General features: G+C 43.6%; 1 protein-coding gene across 5 annotated transcripts in view; it reads right to left on the bottom strand.

The window, feature by feature from the left end:
• Positions 1 to 22,236, bottom strand: part of FILIP1 (filamin A interacting protein 1) — a 115,250-nt gene that overhangs the window by 9,150 nt on the left and 83,864 nt on the right. For 4 of the 5 annotated variants that reach the window (XM_061990416.1, XM_061990418.1, XM_061990420.1 and 1 more), the window contains one exon: positions 7,870 to 10,675. In XM_061990416.1, the coding sequence (XP_061846400.1) occupies positions 7,870 to 10,675 (2,806 nt within the window). Of the gene's footprint in view, positions 1 to 7,869; positions 10,676 to 18,436; positions 18,553 to 22,236 lie in introns of those variants that run through there. The other variant, XM_061990421.1, reaches the window with a different exon arrangement.

Here is a 22,236-nt window from a genome sequence, read left to right as displayed (position 1 = left end):
ATGAGTTCCCCAGAGCTGAGGTCTGGTTTTTTACATTAAGATGCAAAACTACAGTCCCACAGAATGACACAGTGCAGGATGCACTTTCAGGTCACTGAAACGCTGACTTTGCTGTCAGCCAGGTACAATATTAGCACCTTGGTGAAGGGCCTGGAGAACAAGTCTTATGAGGAGCAGCTGAGGGAACTGGGGTTGCTTAGTCTGGAGAAAAGAAAACTGAGGGGAGATATGATCACTCGCTGCAACTACCTCAAAGGAGGTTGTGGAGAGGTGGGAGCTGGTCTCCTCAAGTTACATGAAACGGGACAACAAGAAAAAAATCTCAAGTTGCTCCAGGGGAGGTTTAGATTAACTGAAAGGGTTATCAAGCATTGAAAGGGGATGCCCAGGGAGGCGGTGGAGTCACCATCCCTGGAGGTATTGGAAGGATGTGCAGAGGGACGTGGTTTAGTGGTGGATGTGGCAGTGCTAGGTTAAGAGTTGGACTTGATGATCTTAAAGGTCTTTTCCAACGTAAAGATTCTGTGATTCTGTGTTCTTGTAAAAAGACTAACACAGGCCCTCAAGAAAGTACAGCCACATGAGGCTAATGCTGAACCCATGGTAACTGCCACATTTTCAGAGGTAGGGTAAGACTTCTCAGCATTATAGATACATTTGCTTCACAAAGTATGCCAGGGCCATATCTAAGGTCACTTATTTCTGCACTGGCATGTGCAGGGAACTAAGAGACAGAGACAGTGCAAAGATTTGTATTTCCTCTTCCTGTAGCTGTGGAAATAGGTATGTGGGAGAAGGCTCTCCTCCTCCAAGCCCTACCCACAACTTGGGGAACTCTGTGAGGGTGAAGGAGCAGCCCAGATTTCTAGGAATATCTCAAGGCAGTGCAGACATGGTCTCTGCCACTCTGATGCCCCAGACAGCAGCCTACCAAGAACATTTATCCTCAAGTTTGAGGACTTTAGAATAAAGTAAAAATGGCCTAAGTGACTGAGGACTCCAGCATGCATATGGCAGACCCAACCTGGCTCCTACCAGGGATCTGTGCTCTTCTGGAGCACCAGCTGGAGGCTGGGCTACCTAACCTATAGTTTTGAAAATGCAGTCAGTGCTTACATTTAGGCAACTGAATCCCACTGTGTAAATGCACAAGAAGCACATGGATAGGACAAAAAGATTGAAAGCCAACTGATATTTTTTATCTCCCCTGGCCAAATAATATTGCACATACTCTGCAAGGCTGGAACTGGAAGCTAGCCCTTAGGCACCATGACCTAAAGAAAATGCTTATTAACCGTGACAACTCTGAAAGAAAAATGTTTCTGCAGTGTGCAGTACAGACACAAATGGTAATGGTGACAACTTCAGTGTCTCATCTAAATTTCATATGTGATTTTTTTCCTGTTCAGATAACGGATTAAGATTTGAGCTCACAAAAGGCTACTTCTCATGAGATCCTGGACTCCTAGCTCGACCCATCTGCTAAATGCCTGAATTTTGCAACTTCTGACACTTAAGCAAAATAAAATTAAACTGCTGAAATAGATTGCATCCGGAGATGCTGTCAACTGAAACATGTATTTGCCCATTTACTTAAAAATGCTCTCAGAGGATTCCAGCCAGTAGCATCAGAACCTCCTGTTTGCATCCTGAACATTCCAAGTAAAACCATTCCTTAATCTTCTAAGAACCATTCAAAACCCCAAGTGTATACAAAAAAAACCCCCACAATTGGAAAACTTGAATGCTGTCTGCCTGGCAGGAAGGAAGCCATTTTCAATAACTAAAAGCAACGTTTACAATAGCAGTCTAAAGGCTAATATGGAACTCACATGTAGATGTCAAAACAAGTTAGGCCCATACAATTCTGTAGGGCAAAACATGCAAATGCATTCCATCAGCCTTGGAAAATATGTCAACATCCCAGGGAACCCAAATGACAAACATCTTGTACTCCCTGAAAGAGCTCCACAGTGTGTAAACATGAGGCAATCAAATGAAGTAGCTGGAATCTCAGGCATTTCTTCAGCTTTATTCACATGTAAATTATTAACTAAGGATTTGGTGCTTTCAAGTTACTCATTTCAAGCCTAAATCACACAAAAGCACGTGTGAAAGAACAAACTTGCCTTAAATTTCTCAGTTGCCTTCTTTACTGCATACTAACATGTTGATCATTTGGAAGCTAATGCGAGCTTCACACGAAGCTGCAAAATCATTTTGTGTTTGCTACCTTAAATGGCACAAAGGTGGCTGTTCAGCAAGCAGTCCCTTTTGGCAAGTGATGGGCTAAGCAAGCACAGGACAATTTCCTGTACATGTCTGCATCTGTAGTGTCTGTGGCAGAGAACCCACAGGACCGCCGGTCTCTTGGTCATTTCTTCCAAGAACCAAGTTCTAAGCAATTCTCTCCAGCCCTGTTTGTCTGTAAGCTGCTGTCTTTTAGGTTGATACTGGCTCCAACCAGAAACCAAGTCTTAACACAGCTGGCAGGGAGTGCTGCGGGACACAGTGATGCTGGCTGGCTCTGAGCTGGCAGTACATGCTGCTGGAACAGCACAGGGGCCAGAGAGAGGTTAGTAAATACATCACTGAGAGTGAGATAAATGCACATAGCCAATAAGCTGGTTAAGTCAATAATTAGCACTCACTTGCAGACACTGGCAAGTATATCAAGCTGTGAGCTTCCAGTGAGGATGGACAGTCCCATTAAGGACGACAAGCAGTTTTACTGTGTTCAGTTTTGGGCTTCTCACTACAAGGACATTGAGGTGCTGAAGCACGTCCAGAGATGGGCAATGAAGCTGGTGAAGGGTCTGGAGAACAAGTCTGATGAGGAGCTGCTGAGGGAACTAGAGATGCTTAGCCTAGAGAAGGCTGAGAGGAGACATGATCACTCTCTGCAACTACCTGAAAGGAAGCTGTAGTGAGGTGGGGGTTGGTCTCTTCTCCCAAGTGATGGGTGATAGGACAAGAGGAAATAGGCTCAAATTGCACCAGGGGAGGTTTAGATTGGAGATTAGGATGGCCTTTTTCGCTGAGAGGGTGGTTAAACACTGGAACAGGCTGCTCAAGGAGGTGGTTACCATCCCTGGAGATATTTAAAAGATCTGTAAATGAGGTGCTGAGGGACATGGTCTAGTGATGGGTTTGGCAATGTTAGGGTAGTGGTTGGACTTGATGACCTTAAAAGTGTTTTCCAGCCAAACAATCCTATGATTCTATGAATGTGCAGGAGATTTAGCATGTTTTAGTGGTTTATTACAGCTTGTGCCTAGTGCATGTTATTGGCACACAAAGAGTGCTTTCACACACATTTGCTTTTGGAATATTTTAATAACAAAGGTGGTTTTTCAGCACTTGTTCCTGATCTGAGCAGGGATGAACTTGCCCCAGACAGAAATGGCTCAGTTCAGTGCCTGACACAGATATCTAGTGTAATTTGAGATGTCCTGGGCTACTCAAGCTCTCTGCACTGTGCTGCTGGATAAGAAAGACGACTCAAGGTGACCTGCAACTTTTGATAAAGCTGCTGAAAGTTAGGTAGTACTTGATAACACTTAAAATGACACTAAAGAAGTATGTTTAGGCAATTGAATCCTGAAAGGGTGGGACTTGAGATCTGCTAAACAGAGTTAGTGGAGCAGTGTGCAATTCAGCCCAAGCTGAAGCAGAAGCCAGCATGCAAGGCTCAGTGCTGAGAAGGGGACTGGTGACTAGGGACTGACTCAGTTGCCTGCACTGAGGCATCTTGTGCCATCAGAGGTATGCTGTTAGCTTCCACTGCAGAAAGATGCAGGTCCATGTTATACCTGCGAGCCACATGCACATGTTTCAACCACCACTGGGCATGCAGATATCACCACACATCTCCATACAGACCAGGGAGTTGGATCTCTAGTAACTCTAACAAAAGCTTTGAACATATATGAGACACCTAAAACAACTAAATCCAGATGCTGATCTCAAACTAAAAACTAAGAGCTGCCTAAGGGAGCTCTCACTCCACAGCCTTTCATCCATGCCTTGCTGCCTGGGTGCCAGGATGCTTGGCACAGCTGGTGTCCCCAGCACCAGAAACAACCGGTGCTGGATGCCAGGCTGGTGGCAGTTGAGGAGCACAAGGGCAAAGTGATCATAGGACTGACACCCATCCTGGTAGCCAAAGATCCAAATTCACCAGTAATCTTACAGTCTAATGAAGGCATAAATCAAAAACCACAGTTGCTTTTTTCTCCCAAAGAATATTTGGTTTTATTCTGTGGGGTTTTTTTGCTGTAAACTATATGAACTATCTTGGGAACAGGGATTTGGGCTAATGTGCTAAGGTAAGACTAACAATTAGACTACAGTTTCAGGCTCATTTTGAGGCTACATATCCTCTGGTCTCATAATCATGAATTTTTGGTTGTGTTGTGGTCCATCTATAATGAAATCAATTATCTGCTAGGGTAGTCCAAGTATTCTCCTGAGACTGGATTTGACTGTAATCAAGGTAAGGAAGACCAAACCTAATTTTTTCCCTTTCTATGGTAATGACTCAAATCCGTAAGCTATCATTTAAAGGCAGTTATCAGCTTAAGGTTTGGAGTTTTGTTGCTTTGTTTTGTTTTTTTAAAATCAAACTGGCAATGGTTCTGTTAAATGCTGAATTCAGTCCAACTGGTGAGTCTCCATCACATAAGCTCCTGCTCCTTCCTGGGCCTGGAGAGAGCTGGGTGGCAGCAATGGTGTGACACAGCTGGCTCAGCAGCAAGCAGACGTGGGCTTGGGCAGCAGGCAGAACACAATGTGCCTCCAAAATACTCAGGTGGAGTGAGTTCAGGTGCCAGTGGAGACACAGTCATTGTCTGGTGCCTTTTTTTGGGTCATCTTTCTGGTTAAGTGCACAAACATTTCCTGAGTTCTCCTTCAGGTGCCTGTGTCTTTCTTTGGATCAGGACCTCATTTTACCTAAATCAGAACTGTTGCAGACTCAGAAGAGGATTTGGATCAAGGGAATATAAATCTCTATCTACTCTATAGTATGTGTCAGTGTAAATCAACGCAACCACAACACCCCTTAATTCATAGGATTCATGGGATTCAAAAATTGTGATGGTCCACCACAAAGCCACAGTCTCTGCAGAGTCTGGGACTCACACACACAGGGAGACACCACAGTTCAGGAAGACCCTCTAAAAGAATCATGTAGGCACCTTAAAATCAACTTCACCTGTGGTACTGAAGATACTTATCAATTAAAATTGGAAGAAGAGTTTTCAAATATGAAACCAGTCACGGCAAATTTGTTACAGCAACAGATGGGAGCTAGGACTTTCTGAATTATTTTCCCCTCTGTAGCTTGGCACTGCATTAGTGCATCACACAAAGCACCTTGTGTGAGGAGAGTTAAGGAAAAAAACCCCAAGAGTGAGCAAAGAGAGCAGCTGTGTATCAGTTTGTCTTCTTTGATTTTTATGAACTTAAACCCTCCAAATTGTACCAATGTTGGTTTCTTCCAGGGTTACTGAGTAAATAATCACAACTCATTTTTTTCTGACTATGGGTATTGAAATGTATTTGTAAAACAGTCATTTGAGAAACAGATGGTGAATACAGTTTTTTTTTTCCAGGGGTTTGGGGAGGAAAAGGCACATGTGGGCTTTTTCAAAGTTCCCTGCTCATCTGATTAGGGACCTTAAAAAATAAAGAGAAGTATAAGATAAAGTAAATCTTACGGTTGAACTATTTTCCGTACATTCCAAATCCGGAGGATGAAGTGAAGAAAAGAAGCCACTTTTTAGACAGATTAAAACAAGGCAAAAAAGTTTTGTCTGCCATGGTTCAGTGCATCATCATACTAGAGACACAGATCCAGTAAAAAAGAATGAAGGACTTTTTAAAAAGTTTTCCAAGTTTCTGAGACAAAGGAGTTTGCAAATGAATTAGCTCAAGACTTTCTAAAAAATAATTAACAGTTGCCTCTATATGAAGGAAAACACTGTAAAGTATCTACAATGCATTATATATGTGGGGAGGGAGAGAGAGAGAGTACATGTGTGCAATCCCAAATAGGTCTCTCTGATGAATGCAAGTTTTCTCAAGTCAGAGGGCTTAAACAGGAATAGCAGCCTCTCTCCAAAAGTGTGGAAGTACATCTTAAATACACTTTGACATTTCAGCTTGGAAAGAGAGGCATGTTGTAGGGGTCTGCAGCCTCCCGAGCGGCATGGACAAATGAACAGGGGATGACTATTCAGTGTTTGTCAAGATGCAAGAGCGAGCCTGTAGTCAATGAAGGTATTGCATAAAAGGTATCAAACAAAAGAGCATTTTTCCCAGAGCCCACAACTGAATTCTCTGCCCCCTGATGTTGTGGAAACAACAGTATAAATGAGTTCAAAAAGCAATTAGAAGAATAAACAGAAGAAAACTCCGCCACGGTCTATTAGATACAAAAATGTGGCTACAGGCCCTGGTTTAAAAAGAAATACCCACCTATTGCCAAAAACTGGGAACAGACGCTGAGGGAAACATTACTGTGTGTTTACCCACTTAAAATAATCTTCCCTATAGCATCTGCTGCAGACTCTGTCTAGCTAAATAAGCTTTTGGATTAATACAGTACTCCTGGTTTTCTGTTCTGTTTTAATTCTTTTTCCCAGGGTATTTCCAACTAAATTAATGCAAAACCATGTAGAATAGTAAAACTGGGGCAGAGGGGAAGACTACCAATAAATATAGTCCAATATGTTTAAAGACAGAGGTGAAAGATTGATTTAAGTGTGAAAAAGAAAGCTGGGCTATCAGCACAGAGAGAAAGCAGCAAAAAACACATTAGCAGAAGCACTGTTGTAGTACAGCACTTGTAGACGTTCAGAATTTCAGAAGAACAGAAACAGCTTTACTATTCACTGTCTGAAAGAAACTTGCAGCTGTAAGTTATGATACTATGTCTGCCTATTTATTCCTTCAGAGTTCCGTATTACAGTAGATATTAATTGAATTATAACTATAATGGGATTATGCCAAAGAAATACCAGCCTGCACGATCAGACTAAAAAGCCACCAGCTGGGCCAAAAATCATTATGAGTATTCTCAGAAGTCAGAAATTGCACTCATCAAAAATAAAAATACAGTTTTCTGCTCTGTCATCTCCATCATTCCTTGTCCCTCTGTCTCTCACTTGCAATTTTACATAATGGCCATTAGAAAGTCACTTTAAAGCAACTTTGAAGAGATTTCCTTTCAAAGTTACTCCTTTGGCACATAATGCCAAAAGCACACCAGCATGCTACGCTAGTACAAAGATATATGAATCAGGCAAGTTCTGATTTTATAGTTAATGTTGTATCTGAAACAAATGTTGGGAAGATGAAAGTTTTTCTCACCCCATCCATTCTCCCCACTGGTGTCTCAAACCCAAACTACAGTTATCTTTCTCCTTACCATGAAGACTGAGAAATCTGGGGCTGTTTAGCCTGGAGGAACGGTGGCTCAGGGGAGATCTTATTGCTCTCTGCAACTACCTGAAAGGAACTTGTAGCAAGGTGGGGGTCTGTCTGTTCTCCCTAGTGACAAGCAATAGAACAGGAGCAAACAGCCTCAAGTTGTGCCAGGGGAGGTTCAGGCTGGATCTGAGGAGGTATTTCTTTGCTGAAAGGGTTGTCAGGCATTGGAAGGGGCTGCCCAGGGAGGTGTTGGAGTCACCGTCCCTGGAGGTGTTTAAGAGACCACTGGATGTTGCACTTAGGGAAATGGCCTAGTGGTTGACAGGGTGGGGACAAAGGCTGGACTCGATGGTCTTAAAGGTCTCTTCCAGCTGAAACGATTCTATGATTCTATTCTATGATTCTAAGACTACATCATAACATTAGGCTGCTTACCACTGATTGGGTTCCTCGGGTGGAAGACGTTGTAACAGGCGTTATAGTGATAGTACTTGTCACCTTGCTTGCTGCAGGTCGTGAGGACAGGTTGTTCCGGGGAGATCGAAGGACAGTACCGGTCACAACTTCCTTCTCTGCTGTTACGTTCACTGGTCTGACAGTTATCACAGGACTTGCACTATCAGGTGCAGCACTGGGAGAGCGTTTAAACTGGGAGCCTAGGTGGATGTGGATTTTGTTGTCTTCTGTCGTAATAATGTTGGTGTTGGCATTGTACTTGCGGATTGGAGTGGGGACAGTTTGTTTTTCTGGCGTTACTTTGAAGACGGCCCTTCCCATGGTCATATCTTGTGACTGTGGAGAGACAGAGATTTCTGCCGGTGCTGCAGATGTTGACACTGTCATAATCTGAATTGGTGATGTAGGTCTGTCAGCAAAGGGCGCTCTCCCTCCATCGGGGGACTTTTCCCTGGAGAATGTTGTTATCGTGACTGGAGACATGGAACGATCCGGGCCAAGGGGACTTTCGCCGCCTTTGCCTTTTTGTGGCATAACATTTGGAGAGGGAATAATGGTTATTCGTGGCTTCTGATTTCCCAAAGTAGGAATGACAGTGGTACTTGAAAAAAATTCCTCTGAGGTTGGACTCGTTATCTCCAAAGTAGCTGTGCTGTTCTCGTGATCTGGTGTCACCCGAATATGAAGAGGCTGACCTTGCTTTGGTGAAAGGACAACCTCTCCAGGATGTGCTGGGCTACTGTGGGTTCGGGCTCCTTTATCAGGAACTGCCTGAGCTCCAGCTTCCCTCTTTTTCATCCACGGTATCCAAGATTTCCTCATTGCAAGTTCATTCGCTGCTGGAGGATACCTCTCGAGCACTGAAGAACGCTCCATGGGTTTTTTCAGACCTACCTGCCGCAGATTGCTCATGATGTGATTCTCCTCCTGGAAGGACTTCCTTATAAACACTGCTGGGGTTTCTTCTTCTGCCGCCTCGCTGCTTAAGGCATCTGTTTGCACGCCAGTGGATGTCACGGGAACATCGACCATTCTTCGTCCATTTATGCTGGGCCTCAGAGCACGGCTGTAACGCTTAGAAAGCTCCAGCTCTCTTGTTAGGTTCAGAACTTCCTGCCCCATGCTCTTGTTTTTATTTTCTTCTTCCATAAACCTTTGCTGAAGAACTGAGTAATCGACTTGGAGCTGAGAAAGTTGGTCTTCTTTGTTCATCAGCTCATGGATTTTTTCCTTAAGAGCTTGAACTTCTGCTTTCAAATCTCTGCTTTTGGCCTCTTCCAGACGAAACCTGTGCCTCAGCTCTGCCTCCTGGCTCACTGCCTCACCTTTTTCTATTGCTTTGGTTTTGGCAATTTGGAGTTTCATCTCCTCCAGCTGTTGAGAAAGAAAGTTAGCTTTATCCTGCTCAGTCCTAAATTTCTGCTCTAGCTGATCATATTCATCTTCTGTCTTCATCAAATCTCCTTCAACCACTTCCAATTGTTTGAGACGTTTTTTCAGCCTTTCAATTTCAACAGTAAGTTCTTTAATCTTGTTGTCCTCATGAGAACCATGTTCTGGTCCTTTCCTGGTTCGACCTCTTGTAATTTCTCTTTCTACTTCCTCCATACCATCAATTCTCTTCTTTAACAGGTCAACCCTACAGTTCAGTTCAGAGGATTTTTCTTCTTCACTTCTCAGCCTGCCAATTAACTCATCCCTTTCCTTTGTCAAACTAGACACTTTTTCCTCCATTTCCGATTTCAGTTTCAAAAATTTCTTACTTTCTTCTATCAGTTTCTCTGTTACATCCATTACCTTCCCTTGTTCAACTTTAAAATTCTTGTTTAGACCTTCGACCTTTTTTTCCTCCTGTTTTATTTTTTCCATCATATTTTTTCGTTCATCAACCAGCATGACAGTAAATGACTTCAGCTTCGTAAGGTCATCTTTTAAGCTTATTTCAGCCTTTTCCAACTTGCTTTCCGATGCCTCAAGGTCTTTCACTCGAGTCTTCACTACTTCCAACTCATTTATCAAATCCTTAGTCAAATTCTTTTCTTTCTCCAAGTTTAAGTGAAGTTGGGTGCATTCAGACTTACTTTTACTGAAAGCCTCTTCCAGCTTCTCTAGTTCTGACATCCTTTTCTGCAATTTTTCCACTTCAAGTTTCAACTCTTTGCTGTGGTGCTCTTCCTCTTGCAGTTTACTTTTCAGCTCTTTACACTGGGATTCGGTTTTTGTGATCTCTTCATCTTTCCCCTCCATTTCAAGCACACGCTTACGGAGGTTTTCCACTTCTGCCATTAAGCTAGAGTTCCCACATTCCCCTTTTGCTATTTTATCTCTTAATTCTTGAAGTTCCTCCTCAGCTTTTTGAAGATTTTTGTTGGTTTCTTCCAGCTCCTCTATTCTGCGAGTCAACCCCACTAGCTTAAGCCTCAGCTGTCTATTATGTGACTCTTGATTAGCCAGTTTAGCAGTCATCTCCTCATGTTCCTGAGAAAATGATGACGTTTTGTGTTCAAGTTCTGCCTCTAACTTCATCAGTTTTTGCCCATCTTCTTTTGTTTTTGCGCTAGTAATTTTAAGCTTTTCTTCCTCTTCCTTCAATTTTTGGTTTAAGTCCTGTATTTTCTGGCTTTGTTGACCAAGTTGTTCAATATGCATTTGTCTTTCATCCACCAGCATGAGTGCAAATGATTTGAGCTTCACTAGCTCTTCTCTTAGTTTATTGAGTCTCTTTGTATGTTCCTTCTCCTTCCGGGCTTGATAGATCTTTTCCTGCTCAAGAAGTTTCTTCAACCTGAAATAAGTTAGAAGAGATGCATTGAACTGATACATATATGTAGAAATATAGAGGTGCATTTCTCTATTTTTAAAATCATCATTTAATCATTTTTTAAAAATTAATAACCTAGGTAGTCTTCTAGGAAATAACCACTGACTACAGCTACATTCCCAAACCAAGTATTTTAAATGACATAAGTTAACTGAAAATGATATAAAGTCATCTAGAAATCTGAAAAGCAGTGAAATTTTGTACATGTATAGATAACATGTACACTAGGTTTTCATTCCTTTACATTTATTTCCACATTTGGATAATGTTGGTAAAAAGTAGGTAATAACCCAACAGGACAGGTATATCTACTCACCAATCTATTTATAACCAAACATGTTTTAAAGGGTGGATTCCTCCTTGTGTCTTGCATGTTATGCAAAAATGCATAAAGTAAGATAAAAAAATGAAAACTAATTATATTCAGCCATACATAAATGAATGAATCTTGGCTATAAACAAGCCTGCAGGACAGAAAATTACATTAGCAAACAACTAATAACCATCTGGGCATCACAGGCATAAGAAATTACCAGGAAGATAAATTAGCCAGCACAGTGACTATTATGTTAAAAGGTTTCTTCTTCCAGGCACATTTCCATTTACAATAGCACGTTCTGTGGACTGTAAGGGTCAGACTAATCAAATCTTTGGCTACAGGTAACCTCAGCTCTTTACATAATCTGTAAAGCTGTGTTTTTAGACAATAAAAAAGCTTGTGATCCACAAATTAGGCATGTCCTCGGGAAGCATAACAGACCTACATTTTCCAGCCTTACCCATGCAACATTTCAATGGAGAAATTATTAGCAACGCAAGTATCTCATATCTGTGATTTATACTCAGGATACATTGACATCAGCACAGGAAGTTCCTCCACATGTTGTAAGCACAGATTTATTACTGATTCTCAACTAACAAAGAGGTACAGATAACAAAGGGATATATCCCCTACTAACCTAAGAGCCTCACTGTAAGAGCAGCAATAGGACACAGAAAAGACACAGGTATGGATGCTGAAATTGATTGTGAAATTACATCTTTTTCAAACCACTGTCAAAGTACCTGCAACTCCCATATCCCCTATTAAGACACATTTCACTTGTTTTGTTTACCCTATTTGAAGTTGAAGGTTTTCAACTTCTTTGTCACTGAGACATAATACTGAAGTGATAAGAGCAGAGCAACTTACCACCTTGTAACTAACTTGCAGTAACTGGAACATCCCTATCTTAGCAAATATCAACTTTTATTGGTATTTTAATCTTAAATGCTGGACTGTAAATGGTAGTTGGTGAAGCACAGATACACATTTCTCTCTGCTGACACAGTAAGGAAGAGGTGCCAAGAGCTCTGGGGTACAATGTTGTACACAAAGGAGGTCTCCTGGAGCCCTCACCTGAACTCTACACTCATAACATCAACCACATTAACTTGGTCCTCCCTCAACTGTTAATGTTTCACTTCTCATTCCTTCGGGACCAGAGTGAACAGGAACTGAAAAGAAAAGCTGTAAGAAAAGAGAAGGAAGTCAGAAAGCAGAACACAGGATGCAGTAGGTAGGGAAGGAGAAGGCTGAAGAATGCATTTGAAAACAAGAGTCGGACAGGATGTGGGAGTAAGAGAATAGTAGGAACCAGCAGGAGAAAGAAAAACAAACAAACCTTACAACCAACCTTGCGGGGTCACAGATTATTCTCAAAAATATCTCTTTCATTTTGGCAGTTCTTTGGAAAGGACTGAAAAGGCATGCTGGTGGATGCCTCATTATAGGTCAAGTTAGGATGTCAAAAGGTAAAAAAAGACCCGCTGCCACTCACAAAGCATGCCCTTTTCACACTGAAGAAGGAGCTTTATTAGCATGCAATATTGTTCCCTGTCTGCTCTCTCACACTGCGTTGTGCAAAAATTTCTGCCGAGAACTCCTTCATTTTCCGTAGGCCACATTTTTAAAGAAACAGTATGCATCCCTCCACAAAATATTATTTGCTGTGACAGAAAAGTGTGCTCTAAACGATCCATTTCCCAAAGTCATGAACATATACATGAGAGTATGAGATCTTCAAAACACAGAATGTTTCCAGCCCCCCTTGTCCCACGGGAAAATTTAAAAGTGACCTCTATAAATTAAAAAAAACCAACAGAATACAGCATTTTGTTTTAACAATCTTGCCACTTAAAAGCCTACCTAGAGATGCTCAGAAAACTGCCTATGATTTTGAATTCTTAGGCTGTTCATAAAGGGTACAAGTGATTTGCAGCCAGCAGCTGCTATGGATGGAACGCACCAGCCAAGCTGCTAAGCAGAGTGCAAATCAACTCACTGGCCCCATGATTACCTGGGACTCTACTGGGGAATATTGCCAAGAGAGACACTGAAAAAAACCCCCAATATCTGTTAAACTAAGACAAAGAAATGCCAGAGATGAGACTAAGCAATAGGAGAAAGCACACTAGCACTGTCACTGCCTTGATGTACCTAGCAGGAAAGCTAGCAGTGGGGAATAACTGTCCTGGCCCCTCCAGAAAAAAGCAAAAATAAAGCACTGAAAACAGTCAATATGTGGAGGTAAATTTGCTGACATATCTGTGCTGAACAAAGTAGGAAGACTGCAGCATTTTATCCTGACTCAGCTTATACATGGTCAAACTAGACTACCTAAGATTTAACACGTGAAATGTCACAGAAGATTCTTGACAATACTTCCATTTTCCGTGTCCAGGGAAACTGCTTCTAAAATCTGGTTCTGCAAGGGACGGATGGTAAAGCAACATGCAAATCTATGCAGATGCCAAAGTAATAAACCAAATCTACACCCTTCCAGTGTTAATTCCCAATACTAAAGCTGAGTTTAAGCTTGTTCCCACTTCTCCATCCTTGTACAACTCTCAGTGGTTAAACTGGAATTTCAGCAGGACTGTAAGGTGATGTTGTCCTCTCTTGATCCTCACAAGTGATTTATTATCAGGCCACTCATTTGACTGCAGATGCTAATGTTTGCTAAGTAGCACAGACCTGAAAGGGCTATGATGCAACACTAAAAGCACCTCAGACTCACAGTTCCTGTGTCTTAGATGTGTTATCCAGAGCAACTGCACTCAGCACTGTCAAGTGGTTGAAAGCACCTGGATTAAGGGTCAAAATAAGCAAAAATAAAAGAAAACCCAAACAAAATCTTTAATAATGAAATGTGGGGCTAGATACAGCCAAAGCACTGAAAAGCCAACAATCTGGTACTCTCAGTCCAGTTGTATTTGCTATCTTGAGTGGGGGTTTTTTGAGATGGGGAGAAACACTTGGATACAATTGGACAATCTGCATTCATCAGTAAGATTCCTAGGGGCTTGGCATACAGATCACAGCAGGGAATCGGGCAGATTTCCAGTTCCCTGTGGAGGCGGAGGATGTACCGCCTGCCCCTCTGTGGACAGCACTGCTGTGGTCTGTGCAGCACTTCTTTTCCCCACAGGTTACCACACATATCCTGTCAAAACATGCAGCCACACGTGGTCTGCTGCTGCCATGAAAGTCCAGTTGGTCTCTCCCTTTCCTGGCTATCTGTTCTCCCCACAGCATTTTGAAGAATAGGTGCCCTCCAGCTGTCCAGTGTTGAAGATGATCACACTCTCCCTCGTGGAGAAATCCAGTAGCAAACTCATAGGTATCAATATGTGCAAACCATAAACTGCCTCAGTTAAACACTCCAGGACAATGCTGTTCCCCAATTTTGTACCACAATGGAAGATGCCAGACTGGCACGAGGTAAGACACTGGACTACAAAAGCTACTGATGCAACCTGGTGTGGTCACTGCTGCATGAGGGAGCCGTGTCTCTTGCATGCCTCCCCAGCCTCAACGGGCAATGAGTCCGGCAGGAGGGACCGAGGGAGGCTTGTGGCAGCCATGCTGCCGAGCTGGCAGTGAGAAGGCTTTCAGCAACCAACCTCAGGCTGCACAACAGGCAGACACCAGAGTGGAGGAGGAGTAATTACAGACTTAGTTTTAACCTCCTTCATGAATGCTGAGGTGGAAGCAAGACAGTGAGGAGGAAGATGGGAGTGGATGGGCAGTCACCAGGCTCTCACTGTCCTCCCGGTAGCTGCTGAATCATATTCCTCCAGAGATGTGGCTTCATTTATTTTATTATGGTTATATTCCTGTGCCTTGTCCTACCAGTTCTGACCGCCCTGCTTAGGCTGAGGCTAATAATTCCTCAGGTTTGCATAGCAATTGTTCCTTAAAACAAATGTGGCCAATATCATACTTCACCCTCTCAGCTACATGCCATCTGACAGAAAGTCCAGTTACTGTGTCAATATACTTACAAGAGAGAGTTCTGGGTTACAGCATAAACCCAGTTTGTAAGCCAGCACATTTGGGTATGTTGGGAAGAAGTGTCCAACACAGGCAGGGCTTTGCTCTGCTGCATGTGAGTCCCTGAGTCTGCCCTGAAGGACAAAGGACATGGATGCCTGTATCTTCACCTTCCACTGACAAATGCAGAGTGGTTGAAGGGCTTCTTGCTGGAGTCTGCTAGCTAGCTAGCTATCAGGGTGATTTAACATTCTCTTTAAGTCCAATAAATTCATTGACTCGATAAAGCTATAGACTTTGCTTACACACATGCATTGTTTCTCTTGATTTACTTCTGCGTTTGTCAGGTTCAGTCACTGAGATGGAAAGGAGGAGTACCCCACAGTACGGTTTTCACAGTGTCTCTTCTCAGACCAGAGCAAGACTCCAACCTGAATTATAACTCAGAGCTGGAGAATAATGTTTTTGTGTTTTTGAAGGACACAGCAATGGTTTCATAGGAGGAGAGATCCAATGGTATTTATTTATTTTTTTTAGATGGGGTTTATTTTATTTGTAAATGATAAAAGCAGTAGCAGCAGCAAGATCTTGGCTAAAATCAACCATTAGTTCTTGTCTATATTTGCAAAAGAAAATAGTGGTAAGTAAACATTGTCTTGCCTTCTAAAGGATCATGAACTTCATGACTACAGTTGAAATACAACACATGTAGTAAACTGGAAATTATAAAAACCCTGCTTAGCATTGACAGCTGATGCAAGAAGCCATTCTCCAAAATGGCTTACAGTATTTTAAGAAAATACTGTTTCAGTTATCAGGGCAATGATGCTCAGCGATTTGCAAAGACTCACCTCCCTGAAAAAAACCGTTCACTTCAGAATATTTTAACCAGACCATGGAAAAGTGAAAACTCCCCAAAACAGTTAAAATTACACCAGTGTCTGCATCACCCTTCCCATTTGTACTTCCATCAAACCTCACAAATGCTCATGCGAACTTTTCCATCTGTAGAGTAAAAATGGGCACTCACCTACATGAGAAAATCCCTGGTAAGGTAGGGCAAGCCAGAGGATGACCTGAAAGAACATGAGCTGTCCCTGCAGTCTATGTACGTATCAACATTTTGCCACCATGTTTCAGCTGTGCTGGCCTGGTTTAGCTCCTTGCTTTGCTACCAGACTAAGCCAAGCCTCCCAAGGTGTCTCCCAGTATTTAATCAAAGAATCATAGAATGATAGGGCTTGGAAGGGAACTTTAGAGATCATCTAGTCCAATCCCCCACACGGGAGCACTCACAAAAGGAGTTAATGTGCAGGGCAATTTGAAGAGTAGTAGAGAGCTATTTCCCCTACTACCAAGACAGAGGCAGCAGAACTGACAGGTAGATGGAAGAAGATGAGAAGGAGGGAAGCAAGTAAGGTCTCTGCATGATCTTTTAACTCAGCTAATACACAGTGGTCCTCATTGCTGCTCTAGCACAAAGCCACCTCAGACACACAGCTCTCACAGTACCTTATTTTTCCATTTAAATTCCAACAAGTGTGTTGCAATGGGATGTGATGACTTCTGTCCTATTTTGTGGACAGCCAGTAAGTGAGGGTTAAGAGAAGCGCTTTAGCGAGGATGTGGTCACTCTAAGGATGAGTTGACTGGCAGCTGATAAATGCTACTTCCTCCCCAAGGGGCCACCAGCATTTCTGCTACTCACTCAGCAATCCGAAAGAGGCACTGGGAATGCAAATGCCTTTACAAGCTCATCTTTCCACTTCAACCCTAAAGAGTTTTCTACTGCATATACAGAATTGGAGAGACTAGCCAACTTCCCTGCGGTAGCTAAAAAGCTGCTGCCCATTAAGCGATGTGAGAGGCTGCTCTGCTAGAATCCCAGGACAATGAAAGCCAGCAAGAGGTGGTTTAACTTAGTAAAGGACTTCCCTTTTTTTTTTTCCTGTTTAATGTACAACAGCTGATTTTTAATATAATTCCTACAGACACTGGGAAATTGTCCACAAGTCAGGACTACTTCTGAGTGCTCCTATGTTTGGAACCAGGCTGAGATACCCAGAGGCTGAATTTCACTGATTTTTAGCACTTAAGATTTCAGCTAAAATCAAAGAGAGCCAGACTGTGGTCCATCTCTCTAGGAATAAAAACGATCAGGCCTAACACTCAATTTGAGCAATTCAAAATCAGGTAACATTTTCAAATCAGCTTCAGTCCTGCCCTCATATCCATCCCAACTGAGAGAAGATGTAAATGAGATCAGATCCCAAGACAAGAAAAAAAGCATGTCTGTGTTACTTTCTCCTTTCTGTCCACTGAACTTTAAAGGCAAGGAACAAGAGACAAATGTTCGAATGACCTTGCTACAGAACTTCCAAACTGCTGTTTGGTTTATCACAGGGTCAACTCTGAAAAGAAATACAAACTTGTAAAAAAAATGTAGTTGCAAGTTCTGGTAACTATAAAGACAAATTTTTGTGGCTACCTACTATAGAAAGCTGAAGCATAAAAACTGCATATTCCTCGCTGTTTGAACTGACTTTTGAGAAGTGGTTCTATCAAATCATATCTAAAGCAAACTGATGTTTTTGTTACTTTAACACTACGTAACAGTTCCCAAATTACACTGAAAGAAAGCATTTTCTTTACTTATTTTCCTCCTCCTTTTGTTTCTAACACTAATTTTGTAATAATTAAAATCCTGTTTGCTGAAATAGTATATTTGAGTTGAAACTGTCTTCAACTGGACAGTGACTAAAGGCAGTGTTTTAGAATAAGAACACGTCGTAGATTCAGCATCCCACCACCTTGTTGACATAAGAAAAGCACCAAAGAGCTCTGAGAACAAAACACGACCAAGACCCATTCAGGCTACGGAACAATTTTGCAGCCAGACAGGAACTTTTTATTTTTCCAGTCCCCCCAATTAAGATTTCTACCTTAATTTCGCAGGAATGCGCAGAAATCATGCCAACGGCATCTGCGAGGAACGGCAGCGGCAGCAGCAGCAGCGCGCAGCCGGGACAGGAAACTTGCCAAACCTGTCTCCGAGCGGCGGTTATCCTCCCCTGACCCCTCGGTGCGCTCTCCGGGCGAGGAAGCCCCGCCAGGTACCACCCTCCAGGGCTCCGGCCGAACAGCGGCGGGGGCGCCGGGCCGCACCGGCCCCTCAGCGCGGCTGTGCCCCCGCGGCCCTGGCGCGGCCGGAGCCGGCGCGGCGGCGCGGGGCGCGGATGCTCGCCGGCCATCCCTGCCCCTCCGCGGGCGGCCCGCGCCCCCACCCCGGGCGCAGGCTCCGCTCCAGCCTCCCGCCGGTGCCCGTTCAGTTCACCACTGCAGTGCGCATAACAACTATCAGCACTGCTCAAATTCAAACTAACTCTTGAAAAAAATCGGAATCGTCTTACCTTGTAACTAGATTCTTTTTTTTTTTAAAGCGCCAAAAAGCGACCCAAAGGGGACAGTTGGGCAGCAGCACGGCTGTGCCCGCGCCTCAGCCCGCCGCGGGGAAGGCGCCCTCACGCCGCTGCCATCGCGCCCGCGCGCCGCAAGGTGACGGCTGCGCCCCGCCGCGGGGCCGGGCCCGGGCCGCGCCGGGGAACCGCCACCGGGGCCGGGGCGGGGGGCCCGGGGCAGCGGCGCGCATTGTGTGCGCCCCGCCGGGGCAGGGGGAAGGGGTGGAGCTGCCTCGGCGGGGCAGGAGGGGTGGAAAGCGCTGCTTTGAGCGGCCGCCTGCCAGCGCTTCCCTCGAGCAGGGCTTTGCCGGGGTTTATTATTGACAGTGCCCTCCGGGATTACAGTTTATAGGTTAACGATTAAAGAGATGATAAGGCGGTGGCAGGGAAGGCTTGCGAATTGTTTTCTCTTAACCGAACTAGGATGCACAAAAAGCGATGTTTCCCAGTAGGAGCTGCCAACTCATTCCTCTGACTCGAGGAAAGTTCCTGTTGCTTTTCTCTTGTCTTCCCGGGGTTTGAAGTGACAGTGCTACTGTTGGTGAGCACCGGCTGATCTGAAGACCTACTGATAAAGGCATGAATACATGAAGAAAATCCCCCGTGGATTTAATACACATGAATGTTTAGTTTTGAAAATTCATGCATAGTAGCAAGGCTGAGAGTACAGTTGAGGTCTGAAAAGCACCATTCTGCTGGCTCCCTGCATTACAGAAGTATCAAATTGGCCCTTTTGTTTCCAAACCAACATAAAAGGATTTGGGGATTCCTTCTAATGATTCCCTAGATGGCCCTCGGTCCTCTTTTCAATCTTTATATGGGGAACTAGATACCACTCTTCCCTTTGCCTTCCCCTTCTCTTTCTCCTCCTTCACCTTTTCTTTACTCTTCCCCTTCCCATTCACAATGCTCTTTTCTCAAGAAGCTTGTGATACCCAAAATCACCGAAAGTGTATCATGTCAAATATCTACAAAAATGGACCAGTGTATGTTTACATTTTTGAGAAACTATCTAGTTCCATAGATAGTAATTTCCTTGGAACCTTCTCACCTTCACCTTATTCAGCTCACAGGCTGGACAGTGCTTTTTCATTTGAAAAGTGGATGCTTAGTGATTTTATGCTCTTTATTGGAGGCCTTATTTAGCATAGACTCTTCAGACTCTACTGAGAACACAGCTTTTCATTTCTGAGTGGGAGACAGAAGCACAAAAGGAACTAGAGTCTTTGGTGAGACACCTGCTCTGGGGTACGTAGGATGTGGTTTTCAGAGCACTGGAGGGTAGGTGCTGCGTGTGCTCACATCACAGTCTCCAGCCCAGGAGCGAGGGCTCTAGACTCCTACACATCAGAGCCCAGATCTCCAACAAGTGCCCCAAAATGAGAATCAGGCTTAGCGTGAAAAATGTTTACAACCGATGTAAATTAGCTTCACATGACTTAACTAGCACCATGTAGGAAATCCGTCACACAAACTCAACAGGGGTAGAGTCATATTTTCCAGGGAAATATATACCAGCCTTAATCATTCTCTCCCTTTTTATATTCCCCTACCTCATTTACTAAATACTTTCCAAGAGCTGAAGTTGGGGTCATAACAGAAAAATCATCGCCTCCTGTGTACAAAGCTGGTGCATCCCAGTATGTTTCCAGAGTCAGAGGAAAGGTTTCTGTACAAAACTTGTGTATGATTACACAATTACAAATGGTCACATGCATCAAGCAGACTTGTGTTCTGCTTACTCTACTTTGTCCTCTGCAGTCCTAATAACCATTCTGGTAGAGCTACGTATTCTTTACAAAGAGGAAATGGCACACACAATGGCAAACAGTAACATAGATAACCATCATTAAAATTTAATGATGCGGCATTATGTTGGCACTTACGGAGATGGTCAAAAGAGTTTAGATCCTTTAGAGTGCCCTCATAAAAGCCTGCACTCTGAGTAACAAAATAATTGATAGCAACAGCAGTTGTCAGCCTCGAGGCAGTTTGATATTAGAAAGGCATAGAGCACTTTGCAAGCAAGTTTCAAAACTATCTGCTGACAGATGGGTTTGACTGATCAGCAGCTGAAAGCAGGGCTCTTGTCTCGCTGGCGCTACTAGCTCTGCTGGAGGATATCTGGTCACACACCCAGCTAGCTGTGGGCTCTGAGCTCTTTGCACAGCTCATCCCAGTCCCACTGCACACACCGTTTAGTCCCAGGCTCCTTCTCACCTGTTTCTAACCTCCATCTGTCCCAGATTTGCAACCCTCCTAGATGTCCCCTCATATCTGCTCCAGCTCCTTTCACGTGTGGTGCCATGTGTGGGCCAGGCTGGAACTGCAGATGCCACATTTCCTCATCTGTGTGCTCACGGTCTCAGCTCAGAGCAGAAGTTTCAAGGACGTCAAGAGGATCCTAATACTTATATTAGGAAAGCAGCTGTGAGTTTATAGCAGTCAGCTTTATACAGATGTGACATGAAGAAGTGATGGGACACTGGGGGTCCAGGCCAGAAGAGATCACTCATCTCACAAAGTTGGATGACTCACAGTCGTCCATATAGACCATACAGTAGGCTCCTGCCCACACCAGAGACCTCAAGAGATACATCTACCCATCACAAATTTTGCAGCAAAAAGCCAGCAAGCAGAACTATAATGTGACACAAGAAGACTAGAGGCTGACTGAGGGCATTGCCAGTGTCTCTACCTGGCAAGGGAGGTATTCAAGGGAATGGCCAGAGAATACCTGCCCCAGTTTAAGCGACCATCTCTGGTACAAGCAGAGTAATCAGCAAACACATGGTGTCCTCCAGAGGTACATCATAAAACCACAGAATGGCTGAGGTTGGAAAGGATGTTGGAGACGTCTAGTCCACCCCTCTGCAGGTCCAGTTAGAGCAGATTGCAGAGGTTCTGCTCTGCTTGAGTCTGGTACACCTCCAAGGACAGGGACATCACAAACTCTTTGGGCAACCAGTTCCAGGACTTGATCAACCTCACCTTGAAAAAAATCTAAATTAGCCTGGATCGCTAAGATAAGGTGATATAAACCACATACACTACACCTTGATAGTTACCAGCATCACCTGTAACCACAAGTGATCCCCAGAGGGGGAGATCTGCCAGCTCCCTCAGCTTACTCTGCAACTTAGAAATACAGTGAACGTGATATAGAGTCACTGAAGTTGTCTGGATGTGAGCCAGCAGACAACTGACTGCAAGACTTGCTAGAGAAAGTGCAGCATGGTAGTGGTGAGCCTACACACACTGCACTAGCTAAGGTATGTCCGTACCACTGCCAGAATTCATAATTATTCTTCATCTTCAGTCAGACTACTCCAGGTTTTCACCACTATGGCAGTACCAGAGCTAGAGAGGACATCACGTGGCATGTCACAGCTAAGGTCAAACCTTAACATTTACAACTGTTTCTTTACTGCATAGGAGTCAAATGATGTGTATATATAAAAATACAAAAGTACTCCATATGTTGTTATTTCTCAAGAGTACTTTCACTTTTCAGTCACATCAAAAGCTGAGAAAATCTAACTTGCTCCCCAGAATTTCATGAATCTTTCAGTTGGTGCTTTGAGATCAAGTAGTAAAAAAACTGTTTTCCTGGGTAAAGCAGCACTTGTAACATTGTGAGACCAGAGAGAGGAAAAACACCAAGAAATAAAAGCAGGGGAGGGAATAGATAGGAATCCAAAATTCCAGCTCACCTCTGGAACTCAGACATTGTACTATGCAACTGGCATAGT

This window comes from Colius striatus, chromosome 2, assembly GCF_028858725.1.
Source record: "Colius striatus isolate bColStr4 chromosome 2, bColStr4.1.hap1, whole genome shotgun sequence".
Lineage (NCBI taxonomy): Eukaryota > Metazoa > Chordata > Aves > Coliiformes > Coliidae > Colius > Colius striatus.
Note: the sequence above shows the minus strand (reverse complement) of the source record. Positions and strands in the feature narration are given on the sequence as shown.